Source organism: Xenopus laevis, chromosome 1S (assembly GCF_017654675.1).
Source record: "Xenopus laevis strain J_2021 chromosome 1S, Xenopus_laevis_v10.1, whole genome shotgun sequence".
Classification (NCBI taxonomy): Eukaryota; Metazoa; Chordata; class Amphibia; order Anura; family Pipidae; genus Xenopus; species Xenopus laevis.
This window is the reverse complement of record NC_054372.1, coordinates 89735788-89757094: the sequence shown is the minus strand read 5'-3', so window position 1 is coordinate 89757094 and position 21307 is coordinate 89735788. Positions and strand designations below refer to the sequence as shown.

At 39.1% G+C, this 21307-nt stretch overlaps 2 protein-coding genes across 3 annotated transcripts in view; both read right to left on the bottom strand.

Moving 5' to 3' along the window:
* Positions 1 to 446: 446 nt before the first annotated feature.
* On the bottom strand, positions 447 to 3133 carry gadd45b.S (growth arrest and DNA damage inducible beta S homeolog). The gene is given in 4 exon segments (NM_001280627.1): positions 447 to 569; positions 2242 to 2458; positions 2645 to 2746; positions 3090 to 3133. Coding segments are annotated over 4 exon segments (486 nt in total).
* An 8211-nt stretch (positions 3134 to 11344) lies between these two features.
* gak.S (cyclin G associated kinase S homeolog) overlaps positions 11345 to 21307 on the bottom strand; it is a 42287-nt gene continuing 32324 nt past the window's right edge. For both annotated transcript variants that reach the window (XM_018243596.2, XM_018243595.2), the window contains 5 exons: positions 19590 to 19709; positions 18126 to 18338; positions 15679 to 15827; positions 14354 to 14530; positions 11345 to 13678 (listed from right to left, as the gene is read on the bottom strand). In XM_018243596.2, coding sequence (XP_018099085.1) covers positions 13577 to 13678; positions 14354 to 14530; positions 15679 to 15827; positions 18126 to 18338; positions 19590 to 19709 — 761 coding nt within the window. In that variant the 3' untranslated portion in view covers positions 11345 to 13576. The remainder of the gene's footprint in view (positions 13679 to 14353; positions 14531 to 15678; positions 15828 to 18125; positions 18339 to 19589; positions 19710 to 21307) is intronic.

Here is a 21307-nt window from a genome sequence, read left to right as displayed (position 1 = left end):
AACTGACCTGATGTTTCGGTCCCTTTTGGGATCTTTCTCAAGGCAACTTTACAATCACAACTTGTATAAATACCTTTAATACAATGAAGAAAAGTGAAGTCCTAGAATGAGGCATGGAGTGTCCCCTTTCCAAAGCAGCCGGTTAATCTCCAGTCCATATAAAATACATTTTATTATTAATTGCACAGCAGAAGAAATGTAGTCCAGAAAACATTTCCATTAATATAGAGATACGTTGCAGAACCAGCTGCTCTTCCATTATGGCTTACAAAAACAAAGAAACTTTACTTGTGTTAACCAGAACATACAAATAAAAAAATGCCACGTTTTTCTAATTGAGTCCATTATAGGTAAAACGTGATAGTCATCCATGCAGCAGCCAACCAATTTCCTTAAAACTGGACAGTTTGATGTGACAACATGGATTCAACTTTCCAGTCCACCTTTTATCCCAATCGCCGTTCTGTCAAAGAAATTAAGGGCACCCACTGACTCCTGCTCCTGTATTCTGAACAGTAATTGGAGATTTGATGCCAGCTTGAGCACTTCCATGAATCTGTGATCGAATCCTAACAAAAAAAGACAAGATTATGGATGTTAAAAAAATTTCTTTTGTCAGCAGTATGTCCCCCCCTACCACCATATTCATGACTCCAGTCCACCAGCTACAGTGGTTGTAGCTGTTATCTTGATTCTGCAACACCTAACTTCCATTTAATAATTCACATGCACATTACTGAGCCCCTCTTACATATAAGTGTACTTGTAAACACTATACCGTGGATATGGGCCCTAGCAGCTGTTAATGTATACAAAGTGTATACATTATACTGTATATTATAATGTATACATTATAATGTATACAAAGTTGACAAGGAACCCAAAGGAGAAGCAGAGATGTTTGTAATAGTGATGAGCAACATTTTTTGCCATAGACTCTAGTGGGTGAAAAAAATGCTGCGTGTCAAAAAAAGTTGTCACCCATTGACTTCATTGCATATGGCACATTTTTTCGATGTTTTGTGAATTTAAGTAGAGATTTGCCCATCACTAGTTTGTATTTCAATTGGAGTAGTGGCAAAACAGGTGGGCTATCCACGTTTAAACTCTGATATGCAGGCCATTAAAGTGACCTGTGCTTTATTGTTGAAGGGAAAGCCACCTAGACGGGATGTGGGTGCACAAGCCTTTGCTAAGGGGGGAATGGTGTATGCTCTACTGAAGGCAAAGGAAGCGGACAGCTATGCTGTCATCATCATATGCAACTTTTTTGGTAGAGATATGACCTCACATAGGGGCAAATTCACTAAGATTCGTAGTTGCGCCAGCGTCCGCTTTGCCGCACTTCGGCAGGCGTATTTTCGCCAGCGCTAAGCAAATTCACTAAAATCCGAAGTTGCGCTCAGGGGAAGTGTAAGGTTGCGAAGTTGCACTAGCATTAATTCGCCAAGCAAAGCGAAGTTACGCTAGCGATGCTTAATTTGCATACGGCGCCAAATTGAAGTTACAATGGAGGTATATGTAGCAGCACTACACAAGCCTGGGAAACCGTCAAAACAGCAAATAAAATTTTTATTTTGCCCTACACATGTGCCCACTGTATAGTTAAGGTGCCATGAGTTAGGAAATGTAGGGGGGAAGAAAAAAAATTTCGATCTTTTTCAGCCTATCACCCATAAAAAAAAGAAAAAACGCCAGCGTTTTTTGGGACTTAGAAAATTTTGTAACTTTTTTTGAAGCAATCCCTATCTACTCTATTTCGCCAGTCTGGCGTAAAAGGAGGCGTTCAGAAAAATGCGCGCGTCAGTGAATTTGTGTAGTTACGTCTGTTGCGCAAATTCGCCAGGCGTAAGGGGGCGAAGTAACACTAGCGAATTTACGCCAGTGTCCGTTAGTGAATCAACAAATTAACGAAAATGCTCTACGCTAGCGAATTAACGCTAGCGTTAGGCGCTTCGTCCTTTAGTGAATTTGCCCCATAGTGTTTTTACCATCATTACAGTCAATAGCAAGAGATGGACGGTATTTTTTTTAACATTTTTAAAATACATTTAGAAATAATTCAAAACTACTGAATTATATTTGTTCTAGGAAAAGTCTTGCTTAAAATTATCACTTATTTTTGGGTTAACATTGCCTTTAAATAATTAACAGTATATGGATAACTTCATGGAGCAATTACCAATGAACTTATCAAATATCTGTCACAGCCTAAGTTTATGTTTATATCAAGAATCTTACCAAAACCAGAATGCAGTGGAGGTCACTAGGCTCAGGATTTCCTTGTGAACGGCCATCAATAATTTCCGACAGACGCTGCAGACCAGACACTTGCACAATATTAATGTCGTTGTCACAGCAGAAGGCTTTTATTAAAGTGAAGTGGATTTTTAAAGCAATGTTGTCTTCGTGTTCAGGGTCGGCAGCAAGCAGGCACATAACCACCCTGTCTGGATCTCTGTTTAAAAAATGCATGAGAAAAATGAATAACAAAAGTATTAGGGTTTTTGATTCATTTATTAAACCCTTAGATCAAAATGTTATCACCCCACTAGGTTTATTACACATGATTGAATTTTAGCTTCCCACTCATTGGCCCTCCAACCCTGCTGGAATATCAGCAAATGAATACAATAAAACTTACACATTCATCAGCTTTGCAGATTCATAAACCCCAACTGTCAGTGAATCACGCTTCTGGGCAGCCACCAATACCTCCTCCAGAGCCTGGCTCGCTGGCTGCATCCTGTATAGAAAGGGAACACAGACACATGTGAGATCTCACTATCCACATTAATATATATATACTGCATATATACATAATGAAATGCTGGATGAATTGACTATGTGTGTGTAACAGAAATACACTCAGTTAGACCTATTATGATAGAGGCTGAACTATACAAACAGACAACGACCAATGTTATGTATAAACAGATGCTGTAAATAAAGGTTATAGTCATACTGCAAGTCTGTCTGTATCTATCTGTCTACATGTATCAGAGGAGTGGAATGGGTGATAGAAAGTTGTTAGTGTGCAGGACACCAATGAATATATCTCTGTATAATATTACTATGACAACACTTACCTTCTCTTTTGATTGTCACAGGCGGTGGTGTCCTCAAAAGTCATACTGTTGCAGCAACTCTTGTAGTGTACTGAGTAAAATAATCTTCCAGAATCAGCGTAAATCCGCATTCCCAGAGATTCTGCTGCTCCCACAGCCTGTCGGATTCTCACTGCCTCTCACATGCCTCTCTGTGCTCATATTTGTCAGGGAGGCGGGGTTAGAAACCTGTCAAGCTCCTTCTGTTGGCTGAGGGGCGTGGCTTTACATTAAACCCTTTCCTACTGCTCTCTAAAGGTGGCCATACACGGATAGATCCGCTCGTTTGGCGATGTCGCCAAACGAGCGGATCTCCCTCCGATATGCCCACCTTGAGGTGGGCAATATCGGGCTGATCCGATCGTGGGCCCTAGGGCCCAACGATCGGATCCTAGCGTTCGCCAAACGGGCGGTCGGATCGCGGGACCGCATCAACGAACAGATGCGGCAGCGATCCGACGGGATTTTTAACCCCATCCGATCGAGATCTGGCCGACTTTCGGCCAGATCTCGATCGGGGAAGCCCGTCGGGGGCCCCCATACACGGGCCAATAAGCTGCCGACTTGGTCTGTCGGCAGCTTTTATCGGCCCGTGTATGGCCACCTTAAGATGGGGCACCAGCTCACTTATCCGAAAGGCTCCTCCAAATGCTGAAGGCTGATTTAAACAGTAGATATTCGAATTGGTCCAAACAAACCTTTTCTAATGACTCTGATATCAGCTGTAACCTACATTTAAAGGAGAACTAAAGCTTAACAAAAGAAGTAGGCTATAAATGTTGTGCATCTTTAACAGCCCAATGCAATCACAGCCCTTTAGCAGTAAAGATCTGTGCCTCCAAAGATGCCCCAGTAGCTCCCCATCTTATTTTCTGCTAATTCACTGCACATGCTCTGTGCTGCTGTCACTTACTGAGTTTAGGGATCGATGCACAATATACTGAATATATATATAATATTAATGTCAAATTATAAGGCCGATTAGTAATAAATACAGATAATTACTACATGGCAGCACAGAAACCAGTGCAACTAGCATCAGAATTTAAAGGACCAGTAACGTCAAATTTTTTTTTTTACAAAATTCATTAGTATACATCGAAATATAAACACCAACACACTTTAAAATTTTAAATTGCAAAGCCTTTATTAAAAAATAACTTACTGAAACTCCACTTCCTGTCCGTTTCAGAAACGGCGACACGGCGACCATCCATCCTGCAGCAGTTGATTTCTTCTCCCTGGCTATCTCTCCTGGCCACCCTATGTCTGTCGCGCTCTGCCAGCAAGATTGACAGCCAGCTTCTTCTTCTCCTCCTGTCACTTCTTGATGCAGCAGTACTGGTCCTGGTGGTGATCATCTATGGGGCAGTTGTGGTTGTCACGAAACCCGCGTGCGCTGGCCTTCTCCCTGCACACTCGGTGTGCTGCTGCTGACTGAGCCCTGCTGCCCCTTGTCTCCGCTGAACCCTGTGTGATGGAGGTCCCTGCGAGGTCTGCGACGGAGAGCGCTTGTTGTTGCTCCCACTGCCGGGCCTGTCACTCCTCATCGCTGCTCCCATTGATAGTAGCGCCATGGAGAGCCTGTCCCGCAGTGCTGCTGCAGATTCCATTGCCGTACTTCTCCACCGATAACAGCTTCAGTTCAAGCGGCAGCGCCTGGGACAGCGCCACGCTGACAGGCTCTCATTAGGACAATACAGAACTCTTCATCGCTTTTATTTATTAACGTGCTCAGATTATATTTTTTCATTAGTTCTTGCTGACAGGGGGTCTGCAGCGCGTGGGGGGCGGCGGAGAGAGCCATGGATCTGACAGGAGAGCCTGTCAGCGTGGCGCTGTCCCAGGCGCTGCCGCTTGAACTGAAGCTGTTATCGGTGGAGAAGTACGACAATGGAATCTGCAGCAGCACTGTGGGACAGGCTCTCCACGGCGCTACTATTAATGGGAGCAGCGATGAGGAGTGACAGGCCCGGCAGTGGGAGCAACAACAAGCGCTCTCCGTCGCAGACCACCAGCAGGGACCTCCATCACACAGGGTTCAGCGGAGACAAGGGGCAGCAGGGCTCAGTCAGCAGCAGCAGCACACCGAGTGTGCAGAGAGAAGGCCAGCGCACGCGGGTTTCGTGCCAACCACAACTGCCCCATAGATGATCACCACCAGGACCAGTACGGCTGCATCAAGAAGTGACTGGAGGAGAAGAAGAAGCTGGCTGTCAATCTTGCTGGCAGAGCAGAGCACGGCAGACATAGGGTGGCCAGGAGAGATAGCCAGGGAGAAGAAATCAACTGCTGCAGGATGGATGGTCGCCGTGTCGCCGTTTCTGAAGAGGACAGGAAGTGGAGTTTCAGTAAGTTATTTTTTAATAAAGGCTTTGCAATTTAGAATTTTAAAGTGTGTTGGTGTTTATATTTCGATGTATACTAACAAATTTTGTAAAAAAAAATTTTGACGTTACTGGTCCTTTAATAATCAGCCTTGTAACATCAACTTATATAACAGACCAGACTCATTTTCTGCTTGATAATTTGCGATGACCCCAAAGCTTAGCTTCTCCACAACTGCTAAGAGCCCACTGAGCATGTGAGTGTTGCAGACACTTTCCAAGATGGCGACCCCCTGTGACAAGTTTGAAGTCCTGGATCACTGCTGCTATTGAGAAGCTGAAACTTTAGGCTGGTGCAATAAGTTTAGTGGCAATTTTTTTTACCCATATTTATTTTTAGGGTTTAGTTCTCTATTTAACTATTGGCTCTCTTTTATCCACATTTGAACCCTCAACTCTTGCCCATCCCTTTATTATTTTACTAATTAGTGGTTGTGTGTTATATTCGGGTTATCCTCTACTACGGAAAAACGTGAAATCGCTGCTAATGTGGTACTAGCCACCTCTTATGATTTTCCTTATTTATAAAGTACCTTTTTTAGGTGGCAACAGTTTTTTCTGACTTTCCGTACAGTTCTTCTAAGAGAGGGTCACCAACTGCCACAAATTGTTAGGGCATGCATGAGCTGTTTTTGATGCAATGGGTGCCAACTTAAATGAGAAGGAAACCCTGTAGAAAAAAAAACCCTAACTCCCCACCCCACGTAGGGGATCGCCCCTCCTTCCCCCCAGGGAAATGCCCCATACTTTATCCGTACCCCACGTTGCAGATTCTGGCAGTGGACTTCACGGCATCCATCTTCCGGGTCCTCGTTAAGCTGACTGGGAGATCGGTAATCTCCGTCTATTTCGGCGCATGCGAAGTTGTCGCAAACCGGCAAATTGCTCCAACTGCACATGCGCCGATATACTGATCTCCCAGTCAGCTTACCGAGGCCCCAAAGATGGACACCTTTTATTATGCCACCAAAGAAATAAACATTTCGGGGGGGGGGGGGCAGTTAGCCTGGGGGGGGGGTCTACGTGGGGTGGGGGGTACTTTTTTTTTTTTTTTTTTCGACAGGGTTTCCTTCTCCTTTAAAGAAAAGCTCTCACTTTTCCCAAGATAAAGCATCTGCCATGGTGTTTTCCACACCTGAGACAAGTTGAGCTTTAAACAAGATATTCAACCTCATGCAAATTAACATTAGATGCCTTAGCTGGCCAATTACTAGGGGTTGAATCTGATGACAGGTTATTAACTGCATGAACTACTCCCATATTTTCTGATAGGAACTTTATTGCCTTATTTTCTAACTCTTCTGCCGATAGCTCAAGTGCTACCAATATAGGGAATAATTCTAGAAATGTCACATTTTTTTGTTCACCCTAGCACATGCCAGTTCTGCAGACACCTACCAGCACACCACATCCCAGCAAAATAAGCTCCAAACTCAATACTGCCGGATGCATCTGTAAGCGGCTCCAATTCCTGGTTAAGCTTTATTTTCAGATACCCATAATCGGGCGACTTTGGAAAGCGAAGCGATCCGCGTGCCATCTCACCAGCGATTCACATAAAATAGATATGTGTCAATTATGGTGTCAATGTACTTTATTATATTTAAACATTGCTCAGGTTTCATTTCTAGATACACACTTGAAAAGAACAAAAACCCCTTTAACCAATTGAAGATTGATTTGCCCTTTTTGCCTTTATCCTCCTGTTTTACACCATCTTCTTTTGCCTGCACTGCTTCCCTAGTTAACTCATAAATATCAATTAAGTTATCCAATCACTTTCCTCAATTTCCTAGGCAAATGGCCAGATGTCTCTGTGAGAGCACACACGTAGTGTATGTATTGCCTGCTTACTTTTTCTTTGCTTTCTTATCTGCCCCCTCACCCCGTTCCTTTCCTTTAAAATATTTCTTAATTAGTGCTAAAAATTTTTCCACTGGTGAACTCAGCAACGCAAAAAGACCTGGACGTCCATGGAAGACAACAGTGGTAGATGATCACAAAATCATTTCCATGGTGAAGAGAAACTCCTTCACAACAGCCAAACAAGTGAACAACACTCTCCAGGAGGTAGGCATTTCGATATCCAAGTCTACCATAAAGGGAAGACTGCATGAAAGTAAATACAGAGGGTGCACTGCAAGGTGCAAGCCACTCGTAAGCATCAACAATAGAAAGGCTAGATTGGACTTTGCTAAAAAAAAAAAAATCTAAAAAAGCCAGCACAGTTCTGGAAAAACATTCTTTGGACTGATGAAAACAAGATCAACCTTTACCAGAATGATGGCAAGAAAAAAGTATGGAGAAGGCGTGTAACAGCTCATGATCCAAAGCATACCACATCATCTATAAAACATGGCGGAGGCAGTGTGATGGCTTGCGCTTGCATGGCTGCGAGTGGCAATGGGACACTAGTGTTTATCCATGATGTGACACAGGACAAAAGCAGCCAAATGAATTCTGAGGTGTTCAGAGACACTGTCTGCTCAAATCCAGCTAAATGCAGTCAAATTGATTGGGAGGCATTTCATAATTTAGATGGACAATGACCCAAAACATAAAGCCAAAGCAACCCTAGAGTTTATTAAAGCAAAGAAGTGGAATATTCTTGAATAGCCAAGTCAGTCACCTAATCTGAACACAATTGAGCATGCATTTCACTTGCTGAAGACATAACTTCAGACAGAAAGGCCCACAAACAAACAGCAACTGAAAGCCGCTGCAGAGCATTAAAAAGCAGGAAACCCAGAATCTGGTGATGTCCATGAGTTCATGACTTCAGGCTGTCATTGCCAGCAAAGGGTGTTCAACCAAGTATTTCCTTAATACCCCTTCGAAAAGCTTTCCTACTACTGATGTCAAACTAACAAGCCTGTAGTTTTGAGGCAGAGAACGGGATCCCTTTTTGAATAGTGTCACCGCATTAGCAATTCGCCAGTCTCTCTGAACCATACCAGACCTCACAGTTTAAGAAACATCTGCAGAGCCTGGATACACAAACTACTCTTTAATTAAATTCCAAAACAAAGGTGCGTCTGGAAATCCAAAGGAGGAAGAGCCACATTCTAATAAAAAAAAAAAACAGATTCTGAGAACTGGGGAAACTTAAAATGTTGGGGAACTAGGTCATATAATTATGGGGCATCACTGTATTATGAAATGCTAGGGGCTGACACTACAAATATTTTTTCTGGGTCTAGGGGCCACAGACAGTTTGTCAGACCCCAAAACACTGAATTCAAGCCACAGTACTTGTGAAGACAGTGAAACATTGTGGCACAAGCATCATGATATGTGGATGTTTCTCATACTATGGTGTTGGGCCTATTTATCTCATGCCAGGGATTATGGATTAGTTTCAATACATCAAAATACTTGAAGAGGTCATGTTGCCTTATGCTGAAGACAAAATGCCCTTGAAAAGGGAGTTTCAACAAGACAACAACCCCAAACGCACCTGTAAACAGAGTTTAATCCAATAGAAAACTTGGGGTGACATCAAAAATGCTGTTTCTGAGGCAAAACCAAGAAATGCAGAAGAATTATGGAATGTAACAGGTGCCAGAAGTTGGTGGACTCCATGCAACACAGATGTGCAGCAGTTCTCAGAAACACTGGTTATACAACTAAATATTAGTTCAGTAATTTAAAGGAAAGCAAAATCTTGAAACATTTTTCAGTTTATACAGTGAATGAGTCTATAAAGAAGAATGGAGACAACTTTTTTTTTTGGAACAGCCTAATACTCTGTTTTCTTCACTTTCTGTAAAGGAATAACACAAATTTGATTTTTCTTCATGTTTTGATTTGGAATAGAATGTGCAGTGTTCCCAATGCATTTGTGTAGATGAAAATAAAAGCTATTATAAGGATTTATTTTAAACACACTGCTATTATTCTAAACACAACTGTAACTACCTAAAAGGACAGATGCCTAAAGAAAGTTGATATATAGTTCACAATACAGTATCTTTATTTTATCAGGAAAGATATTTTCAATTGAAGCCTTGTGCAACCCAGGTACACGTGCATTAGAATAAAAATACTAACTCTACTGTCAACAACATGCAGCAAATGAATCTTGGTTCAAAGGAATGTAAATGTTAAGTAAAGTTGGAATTTCCCTTTCAAACTCGTTGCACATCTAATGGAGCACAAAGTGTTATGCCTCACATTACATGTAATAACGATTGCATTCGGCAACACCAAATACAGAAGGGGCTGGGGAGGCACAGAGGTGGGACAGTCACTTTTCATTCAGCGCTTCCTACGTATTACTGCACTCCTTATATTCACCCTCTTTCCTCATGGTCTAGAATTGTGTAGCATGGGCTTGGGTACTAAATCACCCATTTTGACATATGAAAGATTTTGGGTGATCCAAAACTTGCCTTAATCAGTGTCCGCAAAATGGTGCCTGCCTGCTGTGATTATGAGTTACCAGACAAAAGAAATCAAGATTTAAATACTTTATATAGTTTAAATAGTTTGTTTTACTCGATTAACATGATAGCAAAGGATTTATAATCTATTAGGGTGGCAAGTCCACTTTAAGTACAGCACTGTTTGCACCAAGTGAATGGTACAGGAGCACGTGCCATTGGTAGATAAGCCCATGATTTTAATCTGTGTGTCAGAAGGACAAATGATCCTGACCCATTGATGCTTGCTAGTAGTTGTAAAGGAGCTAAATGATGTAAATGTCACTCTCAATTTAGTGTTTTACAATTACAGGGAGTTTAGTGCAGCAAGACACAATTTTTCTACATTTTCTGTAAGCGGTCATTACACCAAACAAGCATTTTAAGCTATGGTCTTAAACATGGGTAAAGGCAGTTAAGTGAAGAATCAAAATAACTATGTAAGTACTCCTGAGAAATACTACTCCAGGAAATACTACTACTTACACCCCAGCAACAGCTTCTGCTCACACCCATGTCTAGACTGAGATTCAAAACAAGCACTAGCATTTGAATAACACACTTCAAGGACATCACCATCAGAGGCTACTATGCATATATACTGTATAGCTAGAAATAAGTGTGCCTGCCCAATGATAAGCAACCATTACTTGCCCATATATACTAAAATTACATTTTCCCACTTTAAGTTCAGTACCCACTATATAATATTCCAGTGATGCTAATGCTTATAATAGACGTTAATAGCACTGGATATAAAAGAAAACTTTACCTATGATTCATGAATAAGTTGAGATTTCCTTTGTTTTATTACATTCCTTTCTTCGTAATGTACTCAGTTAAACAGAAACCAGTACTCTCATTAGCTATTTAAAATGCTTTGTATGGCATCACAGCTTTTGTGTAGTCCAAATAGGCAAACAGCAAATCTTATGTACCTACTGTAACTCTATTCAAAAATATGTTTTCATTCTAAATATTAAATAAGCAGTAGACTTGTTAGTATGAAGCTTATTGATTTGGTACCATTCTAATCATTTACCCTTCTACGTGAATCCTGCATAAAAATATTACACAGCTTGATCCATATATGGATGCCTGTTCACCAAACACTATATTTTTATTTAATTAATAACTAGGCAATGCCAACTTCTGATTTTTAACCCAGTTATTAGGCCAATGTCATTCTAGGCACTTGAGTTCATTTACTGGCTGAAATGCATTTCACACTTGGGCACTTAAAGTTCAATCTGATCTTGGAGTGATCCCCTCTGCTTTAAGAACTACATACTAAAGGCTTATTTAAAGGTGAACTCCCCCATCGAATAAGATGCCCCCCCCCAAAAAAAATCCTGAAATGACATACAGAGAGGTATCTTTACATTACAATATTAAGCTTTTTCCTAATTAAAAATACACAACCAAGACATAGAAGAAAAGAGTTTAATTATGTACATAATGCAATGAAAATGATTGTATACATAACTGAAAAAATGTACATCTACAATCAATTATAGAAAATAAAGTATCAAGTAAATCAGTACTTATTATGATATTTTACCAGTTACAAAGCAAGGGGCTTTTGCATTGAGCCAGCGCAACAAGATGTTATATACAGTTTGCTAAAACACAGAGAAAGTTCACCTGAAAAGTACCATTTTGTATATGTTGGGGGGTGGGAATGTAAGTACATGGTTAGCTATTCTTTATCTAATATTCAATAACCTTTGAGAGTAAGCAACTAGAATGAAACACACGGAAACAAAACTCTGGTATTAGAACTATTGCTTTTTCCCTGGGTCAGTAACTAAAAAAAAACCCCTATAGCACTGTAAATTCCAAGTTAGAAAGAGACTTATTAGCTAAATATACACACACAAACATAATGACTAACTGCTAATATAGTGCAACATACTAATAGTGGATTTTTAGGTGAAACTCCTCTTCAAATGCAGCTGCTGGTTAACAACAGAATCTATATATGCCCCATTCACAGCTAACAATGCCCAAAGTGGGTTTCCATACATCACTTAAAACATGATATTGCGTGTAATGATGTACTTACTGTAGGCTACTGGAAGAAAGAATCTGATTTCCATACTTTCAGGGGTGTCTTGTACAATACAGAAATATACAGCAGTAGTTTTTGAAAGTCAGGAGTGCAAGCAAAAATTGTCCCTATGCCTTTAGGCAGAAAACATCACATTTGTTTAAAATAGATTACAACATAATAATATAAGGAATCTTCTACAGTTAAATTTGTAAACAGATTTATTCTTAAAAAACCTTCTCAAATAAGAGCAAACCGACTCGAAAACCATAGCCTTATAAAATGTTGCAAGGAGACATTAATGGTACATTAATGGCTATTTTGGTACATGTACTGAGGGCAGCTGCTAGGTGCAAAGAAGAACACTGAACAGGTGTGCATTGTCTTTCCAAAGACTTGCCTATTTGGGGAGATTCGCCCGCTGCAGGGGAGATTTTCCAATCTATCTGTGATGTGAGGTTAAAAGAGGACTACTATATTAGTTCAATCAACTGAGCTAATGTTAAGCTGGTGTAGAAGCTTCCTCCATGACTGAAAAAAAAGTTTTTTGTGCATAGCATGCATGACTCTTCAGTCTTCTTACCTGAGGAAACCACTAGACCCCAATGAATTATGGGACTTGCATTCCTCAGCATCAGCCAGTGACAGAGCAGTGTTTGTCCCATTCCACCTGCCTCCCCTCCTAAATTTCTTACGAACAGCTTGAAATCTGTGCCATGGCTTTATACAGAGGCTCATCCTATTCTACTTGCTTCCTAAACCCTTCCGTAGCCGGCAGTTTTATTTCTGTGTAGAAGGCTTTGCCAAAGGAAATAAATCAACCAAATGTACAAAACAATTAAAAGGTTTGCACAAGCATTGTTTGAACCAGCTCTGGATGAAGCTGCCAAGTTAAGATCAGTGAGAGATCTGGGAAGGAAGGAAGGCTGGGGCTGCAAATCCCAGAATCCCATTACAACCAACTGAATAAGGTCTTGGAACACAAAAAAGGTTCCAGCCTGCTAGGGAGGTGTGGGGAAAATGATTTGCTCAAATCAAGGGTGAGTATTCATCTCAAAGTTCCTCTCAAACTGAGAAATTGTATACAAAAGTAAAGAAAAAAAAGAGTGACTTTTGGGAGCTTTTGAATACATGCCCAGTAGATTGTATTTATGTTAGAATATATAACTGTAGACAGGGTGCTTTTTATTTTCAAAATAACTGGTCTTATATTGGCATATTTGTGTTTATGTCCCTCAAAGCATCTATTCCTTTTCAAGGAAGATCAGATTCTGTCTGGACAAAATATTTTAGTTTGCACCTATGTATTTCAATAGTTTGTTCTCTATCAGACTAAATCTGCAACTATTTTGTGCTTGTAAGCAGTGCTCCTGGAGTGTAGCATGCACTAAGTAGTTTGCTGAAAGGGAGTTTAGCATGGTAGAGAATGCCATCAAGTCTGGAATGCACTAATCAAAAAAAAGTAACAAAAGTAAATGTATGTCAGTTGCTATTAAAGTAAAAGAATTCTCAAAATTGGTCTGTTTTCTTGCAGATTGAACATTGGAGGTGGGCTCATATGATGACAGGCTAACAGCCAGTTACACCAAAGAAGATGTAGATCTTATGCTTCTAATAAAGGGATCTTGATCCTTGATTTTCAAATTCTGACCAGGCATCATTTAGCTCCATGAAGATCGTTTTGGCATATTGTTCATAAGGCTGCCCAGTAGCCTAAAAAGAAAAAAAAAGAAATAAAGGAACTAGTTTGAAAATCTGCTGCGTTAGCATTTGATTATTCAGGTTGTAATATGTTGGACTAAATAATATTCCATTATTACTGTGTTAATACTTCCCCATGGGAAACATATGAAAACAATATAAATATGTGACAAAAAATGGACCCCCCCCCAAAACTATAAAGATTGTTGTAGTATGCGCAAGATTAAAACTTTTGCACCAAGACTGTATGTGATAAATAATGTATACTACTTAAATGAACTATACTATTGTATAATGAATGCTGTCTTGAGTACTATGCCGTTTAGGAACTTTAAAGATATGCTGCAACATGCAGGTACAAAACCACCTGCTCACTATCTTAAGAAATTGTAGTGGATTATGATTCACCATTTGAGTGCCACTGGATGGGCAGAACTTTCTGCTACAGATATAATAAGAGATCCCCCCCCCCCCCCAGTTGGAGCATAGTTGTAGAATTAACTGCCTGAAGAATTTATATTTGTAGATGCAATGCAGGGTTTGGTTGCCTCCTTTTAACACAAACCACAATATATAAGGTTACAAAAGTGTGGCTAACTATGCATCCAGAACCACTGGCTTGTTGGCACACATCATTAGAAAAAACAAAGCCAAAATCTTTGCAGCTCCTATAAACACAACTCTTACCTTGTCTGGATGCACCACAAGCACTGCTTTCCGGTAATATTTTTTTACTTGATCAGGAGTGACCAATTCAGCCATGTTGACAGGCTTCCATTTTGTTTCTCCTTCCCATAAAACAGTGTGAAGTGTGGATATCAGTGCCCTTATATTTCTTTCTTTGCCTTCAATCCAATCTAAAATCTAAATAACAACAAAAAAAAATCCTGCAAGTTGTAACATAACAGGTAAAGTCAAATATACTCCAATGATGCAAGAGAAAACCATTATGTTTTTGGTGTATTGTACATAAAAGCTAAATCACAGGAGAAAACAAATCTACTTCTCTGTATCAGCAGCTAGACAACAAACTCAACACCATTTGTATTGTATAGGTATACGATCCGTTATCCAGAATTCTCCAAAATAAGGGAAGGTCATCTCTCATTTTAATTAAATAATTAAAAATTTGAAAACAAGATTACTTTTTCTCTGTAATAACACACAGTACCTCATACTTCATCCAACTAAGATATGGATAAACCTTATTGGCGGCAAAACAATCCTATTAAGTTTAAATTACTTTTAGAATATGAAGTGATTAGAAATGATTTTTACACATAAAGTTACAAATTATGAAGGGACCCCCTTATCCAGAAAACTCCAAATCCCATACCTGCGTTATCATTTTATGTGTTGCAAGACAGCATGCAAGGATGCATTATATTTTCCCAGCACTTTGTCTTCTTGACGGTTATTTAAAAGTGCTGAACAACTTTTTGGATTGGTGATATTGTAATCAAAAGTGCAAATTCTGCTACTGGTCTAGTAACCTTTAGCAACCAATCATCAGGTAGTATGGGTTACTAGCTTTGGGAAAACATAGTGCCTTTTATGCTAACACCCTGAATTTGTTCATGAGGTCTGAAATGCCATTCATAACTCAACGATATGCAAAGTATCATTTAGTACTTTTAAATCATAATCAGGAAGGAAAAGATGATAAGACTCGCTGTTTGCAAATTGATAACAAGCAGAAGTAGGTTCCAGGTGGGCCAGTATGGTGAATACTATATGTAATTATGTATGTTCTTTGTATGAGCACATTTATTTTACAGAGCTGTGCAATATGTTGGCATAAATGTTAATAACAACAGTAATGATACAGACCTGTGCCAAGTTGATATCAAACTTTTATCCTTCTTCTTTGCCTTCTTCACAGTGCAGATTTACTTAGGTAACAATGTTTTTCAAATGTAACTAAATACACATGTAGATATACTAGAGTGATCATACAATATACAAAGACAGTATTAAAAAACAAAAGTTTTGGTAGAAAATGACAACCTTACCTTTAATTTCAGAGGATCTATGTCTTTTGTCAGCTCTTGTCTTCTCATTTCTGCAATGGTTCTTGGCCCTTTCTTATCAGTTTTTGCTGAAAATCCATGATTAGATAACAAATCCCCAAAATCACTTTTAGAAACCTTTGGCTTCAGTCCTTAATTTATAAGATAGAAAAAAGAATTATGAAAAACAAGCTCAAGATGCATGTGACATGCCTGAATACTAAAAGCTGTGTATGGAGGCACAGATTCTGATATGCACAGAACTTTATCATTAAAGATCAACTAAATCTACACATTGTAACTATGGGAGGTCAAATATACTGTTCCTCTGCACACTAACCTGCATCCAATGCCAATAATTTTAACAGTATAATTTTTTAGGTAAATTAAATTAGTTTCTGTTTAGTGACCTAAAGGTTGCACCCCCCTTTTACCCAAAGAGTGGGCATAATCTAAGGGTACCTGGCTGAAAAGAACTAAATAACATTTTAAAAAAAAAAAACAATGAATGCTTTACCAATATGGCCTTCTGTATATTGGGACTACAGGAAGAAAAGTTCTTTCTAACTGGAAATCCTCACAAACAAAGATATTCTATGAAGCCTATACTATAGTCTCTGACATTATAATTAAAATGCCCAAGTGCTTACTAGGGAGTTTCATGAACCATGAAATGCATGGGAATGATCAGGCTGAGGTCTAATTAGCAGCAAGGGTCCATCCATTAACTGTCCAGAAATGGGAACTCTGAAAATAACCCATCTCATGCCAAGTAGTATGAGGCGCCATGATTTCTGATGGTGGCTTAAAACCATTCTAGAAATACTATTAGTAGCCGTATTTCCACAAGACAAATAAAGATTGACTATTGCTTCTTGAAATGCTTGTGGGTGGCTGTTTGGAAGGTGTTGTTCACCTTTAAGTTAACTTTTAGTATGATGTTGACAGTGATATTTTGAGAGAATTTGCAATTATTTTTCATTTTTATTTGTGGTTTTTGTGTTATTTTGTGTCTGCAGTTTGCATTTTCAGCCATACATTGATTTGAATAAGAGACTGGAATATGAATAGGAGAGGGCCTGAATAGAAAGATGAAAAATAAAAAGTTGCAATAACAATACATTTGTAGCTGTACAGAGCATTAGTTTTTTTAGATGGGGTTCATTTAAAAGCTGGAAAGAATCAGAAAAGGAAGACAAATAATTCAAAAGCCATAAAAAATAATGAAGGCCAAAAATTGATTAGAATTGGCCATTCTATAACATATTAAAAGTTAACTTGAAGATTAAATTTAATGACGAGAGTGAAATGGGAGGCTCAAAGGATAAGTAAGCCTTTTATCTTAAAATCTCTTAAAATTACTCTAAACACCCCCAGAATAACATACGTTTCTCCCTCTACTGAGTCTTATTTCATTACAAGCAACTCTTTTAGCTACATCTTTGTCTAGCATGAAACTCCACCCTCTTACCTCTATTTTTCTCTCCGACTCAAAGAGGTGCCTACCTGGCACACCTGATTCTGCTCCAATGGAAATCAATCAGGCAAGCATAATAGGCCTCTTTGAGAGAGAAAGAAAGCTAAGGGGTGGAGTTTCATGTTGGACAAGGAAGTAGATAAAAGAGCTGCAGTTCAGCTGCCTCATCAGAGAAATGAGAAACGTGTTATTCTTGGGGCTGATTAGGGTAATTTTAGAGAGAGAAAAAAAATAAAGGTTTACGTATTCTTTAACGGACACAACTGATGCAATGAACTTTTAAAATATATACAGTTATGAAATATTTCACTAATGTGAAAAAATCCCATGACAATGTTTATTTAAATAATCAAATAGTATTATAATCAAATGTGGGAAGTTTAAAGGAGACATATTGTGAGAAAAACAAGAATGTGCCAGTGTATTATACTCTTAAACATTGAAGGATTGTGTGTTTCTGCAGAAACCTTCCTAATCCCGCCCATCTGTTCCAATTCCTGCTGCTTCCATTCCCAGGGTGTGCAGTGGAGCCTGTGGTACTTAGCAGATTGCACTGTAGAATAGGAACCAATCAGCAGCTAGGTAGACCTGATAGGGAACTGAAGCCTCTTTTCTTTTATGACTTCAGTGCTGTGATTGGCTTTTCCCTTCCTACTGTGCGTCTGCCAGGGACTAAAAGAACACCCCCACTGGGAAACAGGGACAATATCTAGTCTATAAGAAGCTTCAATAAAGGAGTCATTTGTCATTTAAAAATAATAATAATATGTAAAAAGTAAAACAAGCATGTCTTATTTTATTTATTATACATGTTATATATGTATAATATTTATATGTTGCCCAAAATAAAACCGGTTATAAAAAACAGGTTATATTTTTCATTATAGCCTACAAGATCGGGGAGATTTTCACTTATCTGCTCAAACTGCAATGTTGTTTTCTTTTGTAAAAGATTGTAGCTAATGATATTTACCAAAACCTGGAGCTCTGATACCTCTTTCTTCTCTTCCTCCAATTACACTAAAGTTTGTATTGTAGTTAGGCTTTGACTGTGTAGCAGGCTTAGCTTGTGACTGCCATGGGTTACCACTAGTCTGTGGTTTAGCAGGTTGTTTTACTGGGTGCCACGAATTATTGACTTTCTGTGCAGATTTTTCAGTGGATTGAGAAGGGAATTGCGATATGCCTAAAAAGTAATTAAAAAAAATGATATTAGAATTTTGCCGAGAAGCATATAAAATAGACTGAAAACGTACTAGTGAAAGAAAGTGGCATAGTGAAAGAAAATACTATTTTTTAATTGTTTTACACTAATTGATAAATGTGATTTCAAAAAGTATTATTTGACTTTATACTCCCTGGACACCTAGCTCAGACTCCTGAAACAATGTTGCAAGCCACAATAATAGGGGTTAATAGGGGATAATAGGGGTTGTTCACCTTAAATTATTTAAATTAACTTTTAGGGGTGGATTTATTAAGGGTCGAATAGTAAATTTAAATTAGAATTTTGAATTTCTTTTGGTGTCAAAATTCACACTATTCAGTGTAAATTCAAATGTGAGCTTCATCATACCTTGACCATGGAAACAGTCCTAATTTGAATATTTGCCACCTAAAACCTGCCAAGTTAATGTACAAGTCGATGGCAGAGGTCCGTTGAGCCATTTGAAGATTTTAATAAACATTCTATTTTTATTGGAGGGAAAACTCGAATCAAATTATCGGGTCCTTCCTATTCGATTGAATATTAGACATTGAAATTTATTCTTAATTAACCTCCCATTTGAGTTGTGAGTATATTAAAATTTATTAGTGAAAAAAAAATTCACATAAATTCGACCTTTGATAAATCTGACCCTTAGTATGTTGTAGAGAGATATTCTGAGACAATGTGCAATATGTTTTTATTTATTATTAGTAGTTTTTTTTAATTATTTTTATTCAGCAGCTCTCCAATTTGCAATTTCTGGTTGCTAGGGCCTAAATTACACTAGCAACCACACATTAACTGGAATATAAATAGGGGAGGGTCTGACTAGAAAGAGAAATAAAAAGTAGCAATATCAATAAATTGGTAGCCTTACAGAGCATTTGTTTTTGGATGGGGTCAGTGACTCCCATTTGAAAGCACCAGAAGAAGGCAAATAATGCAAAAACGGAAAAAAAATTGAAGGCCATTTGAAAATTTGCTTATAATTAGCCATTTTAAAACTTACTAAATTGTGACACACCCCTTTAAAAACGCTAAAGGAGACCTCAACTTGCTACATTGTTTCAAGAGTCAGAGCCAGAGAACAGAAATGGATAAACAAACCTTGCATTGAACTGCAATTAAATAAACATTTAAATGTATAAATGTATATTGGACTGTTGCTTTGTTTAGAATTGCATTTTCCTTTCTTGCGAAAATGAATAATTTTTTTGTCATATTTACCTTGCAGGGATGAACTGAGATTATCAAGATCAGCAAAAGGGTCAAAACTTGAAGACTTTGTCTGGCTGGAAGATGAACTTGAAGATGTGCTTAAGTGACTGGTAGTAGAAAATGCTGGCCCTAACAAAACATAACAGAAGAATTAGTAATTGGGAAATTAAGAATTTGATGCACTACAACCATGCCTGAAACCAAGCAAATCTCAAGCAAAATTTGATCTATGATTGATGAAGTATGACAAGGGCTATAGTTCAGCAGTCTAATTTGTGTGCCTCTTATTACTAGTTTTTCCTGCTCTTTTTAGTGGGAATAAGTAACAGAAGGGTTGTAACTGGCCTAAGGCTGTGGGCACACAGACTCAAAGGTTCAGCTGCTGGCAGCCTGCATTTTTTTTTTGCAGGACCATGGTGCAAGTCTGCTTCTCTCAGCCTGCAAAAATATGCAGGCTGACAGCAGCTGAACCCTTTAGATTGTCTGCCCACAGTATAAACACATGCTGTTACAATGTTTAAAATGACTCTGTTGCCAGTAGTAGGAACTTAACTAGCAGTGAAGCTTTCTCTTGCTTAGATTGGGGGACACGGGCACCATGGGGATGAAGATCCTGTTGCTTGGAGAAAGGACATTAAAGGATAAAGTGGCTCCTCCTCCTGCTCTGGGCTTCATCCCCTGCTAAAGGGATACTGTCATGGGAAAAATTATTTTTTTCAAAATTAATCAGTTAATAGTGCTGCTCCAGCAGAATTCTGCACTGAAATCTATTTCTCAAAAGAGCAAACAGATTTTTTTATATTCAATTTTAAAATCTGACATGGGGCTAGACATATTATCAATTTCCCAGCTGCCCCTAGTCATGTGACTTGTGCTCTGATAAACTTCAATCACTCTTTGGTGCTATACTGCAAGTTGGAGTGATAACACCTTCCTCCCTTTTTCCCCCCAGCAGCCAAACAAAAGAACAATGGGAAGGTAACCAGACAGCAGCTCCCTAACACAAGATAACAGCTGCCTGGTAGATCTAAGAACAGCACTCAATAGTAAAAACCCATGTCCCACTGAGACACATTCAGTTACATTGAGAAGGAAAAACAGCAGCCTGCCAGAAAGCATTTCTCTCCTAAAGTGCAGGCACAAGTCACATGACTGGGGGCAGCTGGGAAATTGACAAAATGTCTTGCCCCATGTCAGATTTCAAAATTGAATATAAAAAAACCTGTTTGCTCTTTTGAGAAATGGATTTCAGTGCAGAATTCTGCTGGAGTAGCACTATTAGCTGATGCGTTTTGAAAAAAACTTGTTTTCCGATGACAGGATCCCTTAACTTCCTCAATCCTCAGTTTTCTTTTAGCGTCCTCAGGAGGAGGACGGACACTACGTGGCTGTGAGCAGTGGGATAGATCAGGGCCATACCACAATAGGGGCCAGTGTATACTGTTCCAGAGCTCCTCCAGCTCATTGCCTTATATTATATCTTCCACAGGTACTCTGTACAAGCGCTGATACATTAAGGGGGGCAGTGGTTCCTCACCTACTGGGCCTCCACCTTCCTGCTTCCGGGGCATATAAGGCTAATAAGGCTTACCATGAGATACAGGGCAGGGAATAGTCCCTTCTCAAGGCGCAGGCAACAGCAAGTGCTACTCCATGAGTAACCTATTTTGCCTCTTGCTAAGCAAAATTACCTAGCGCTTCGACTGAGCAACTGTGTGCTTCCTGCA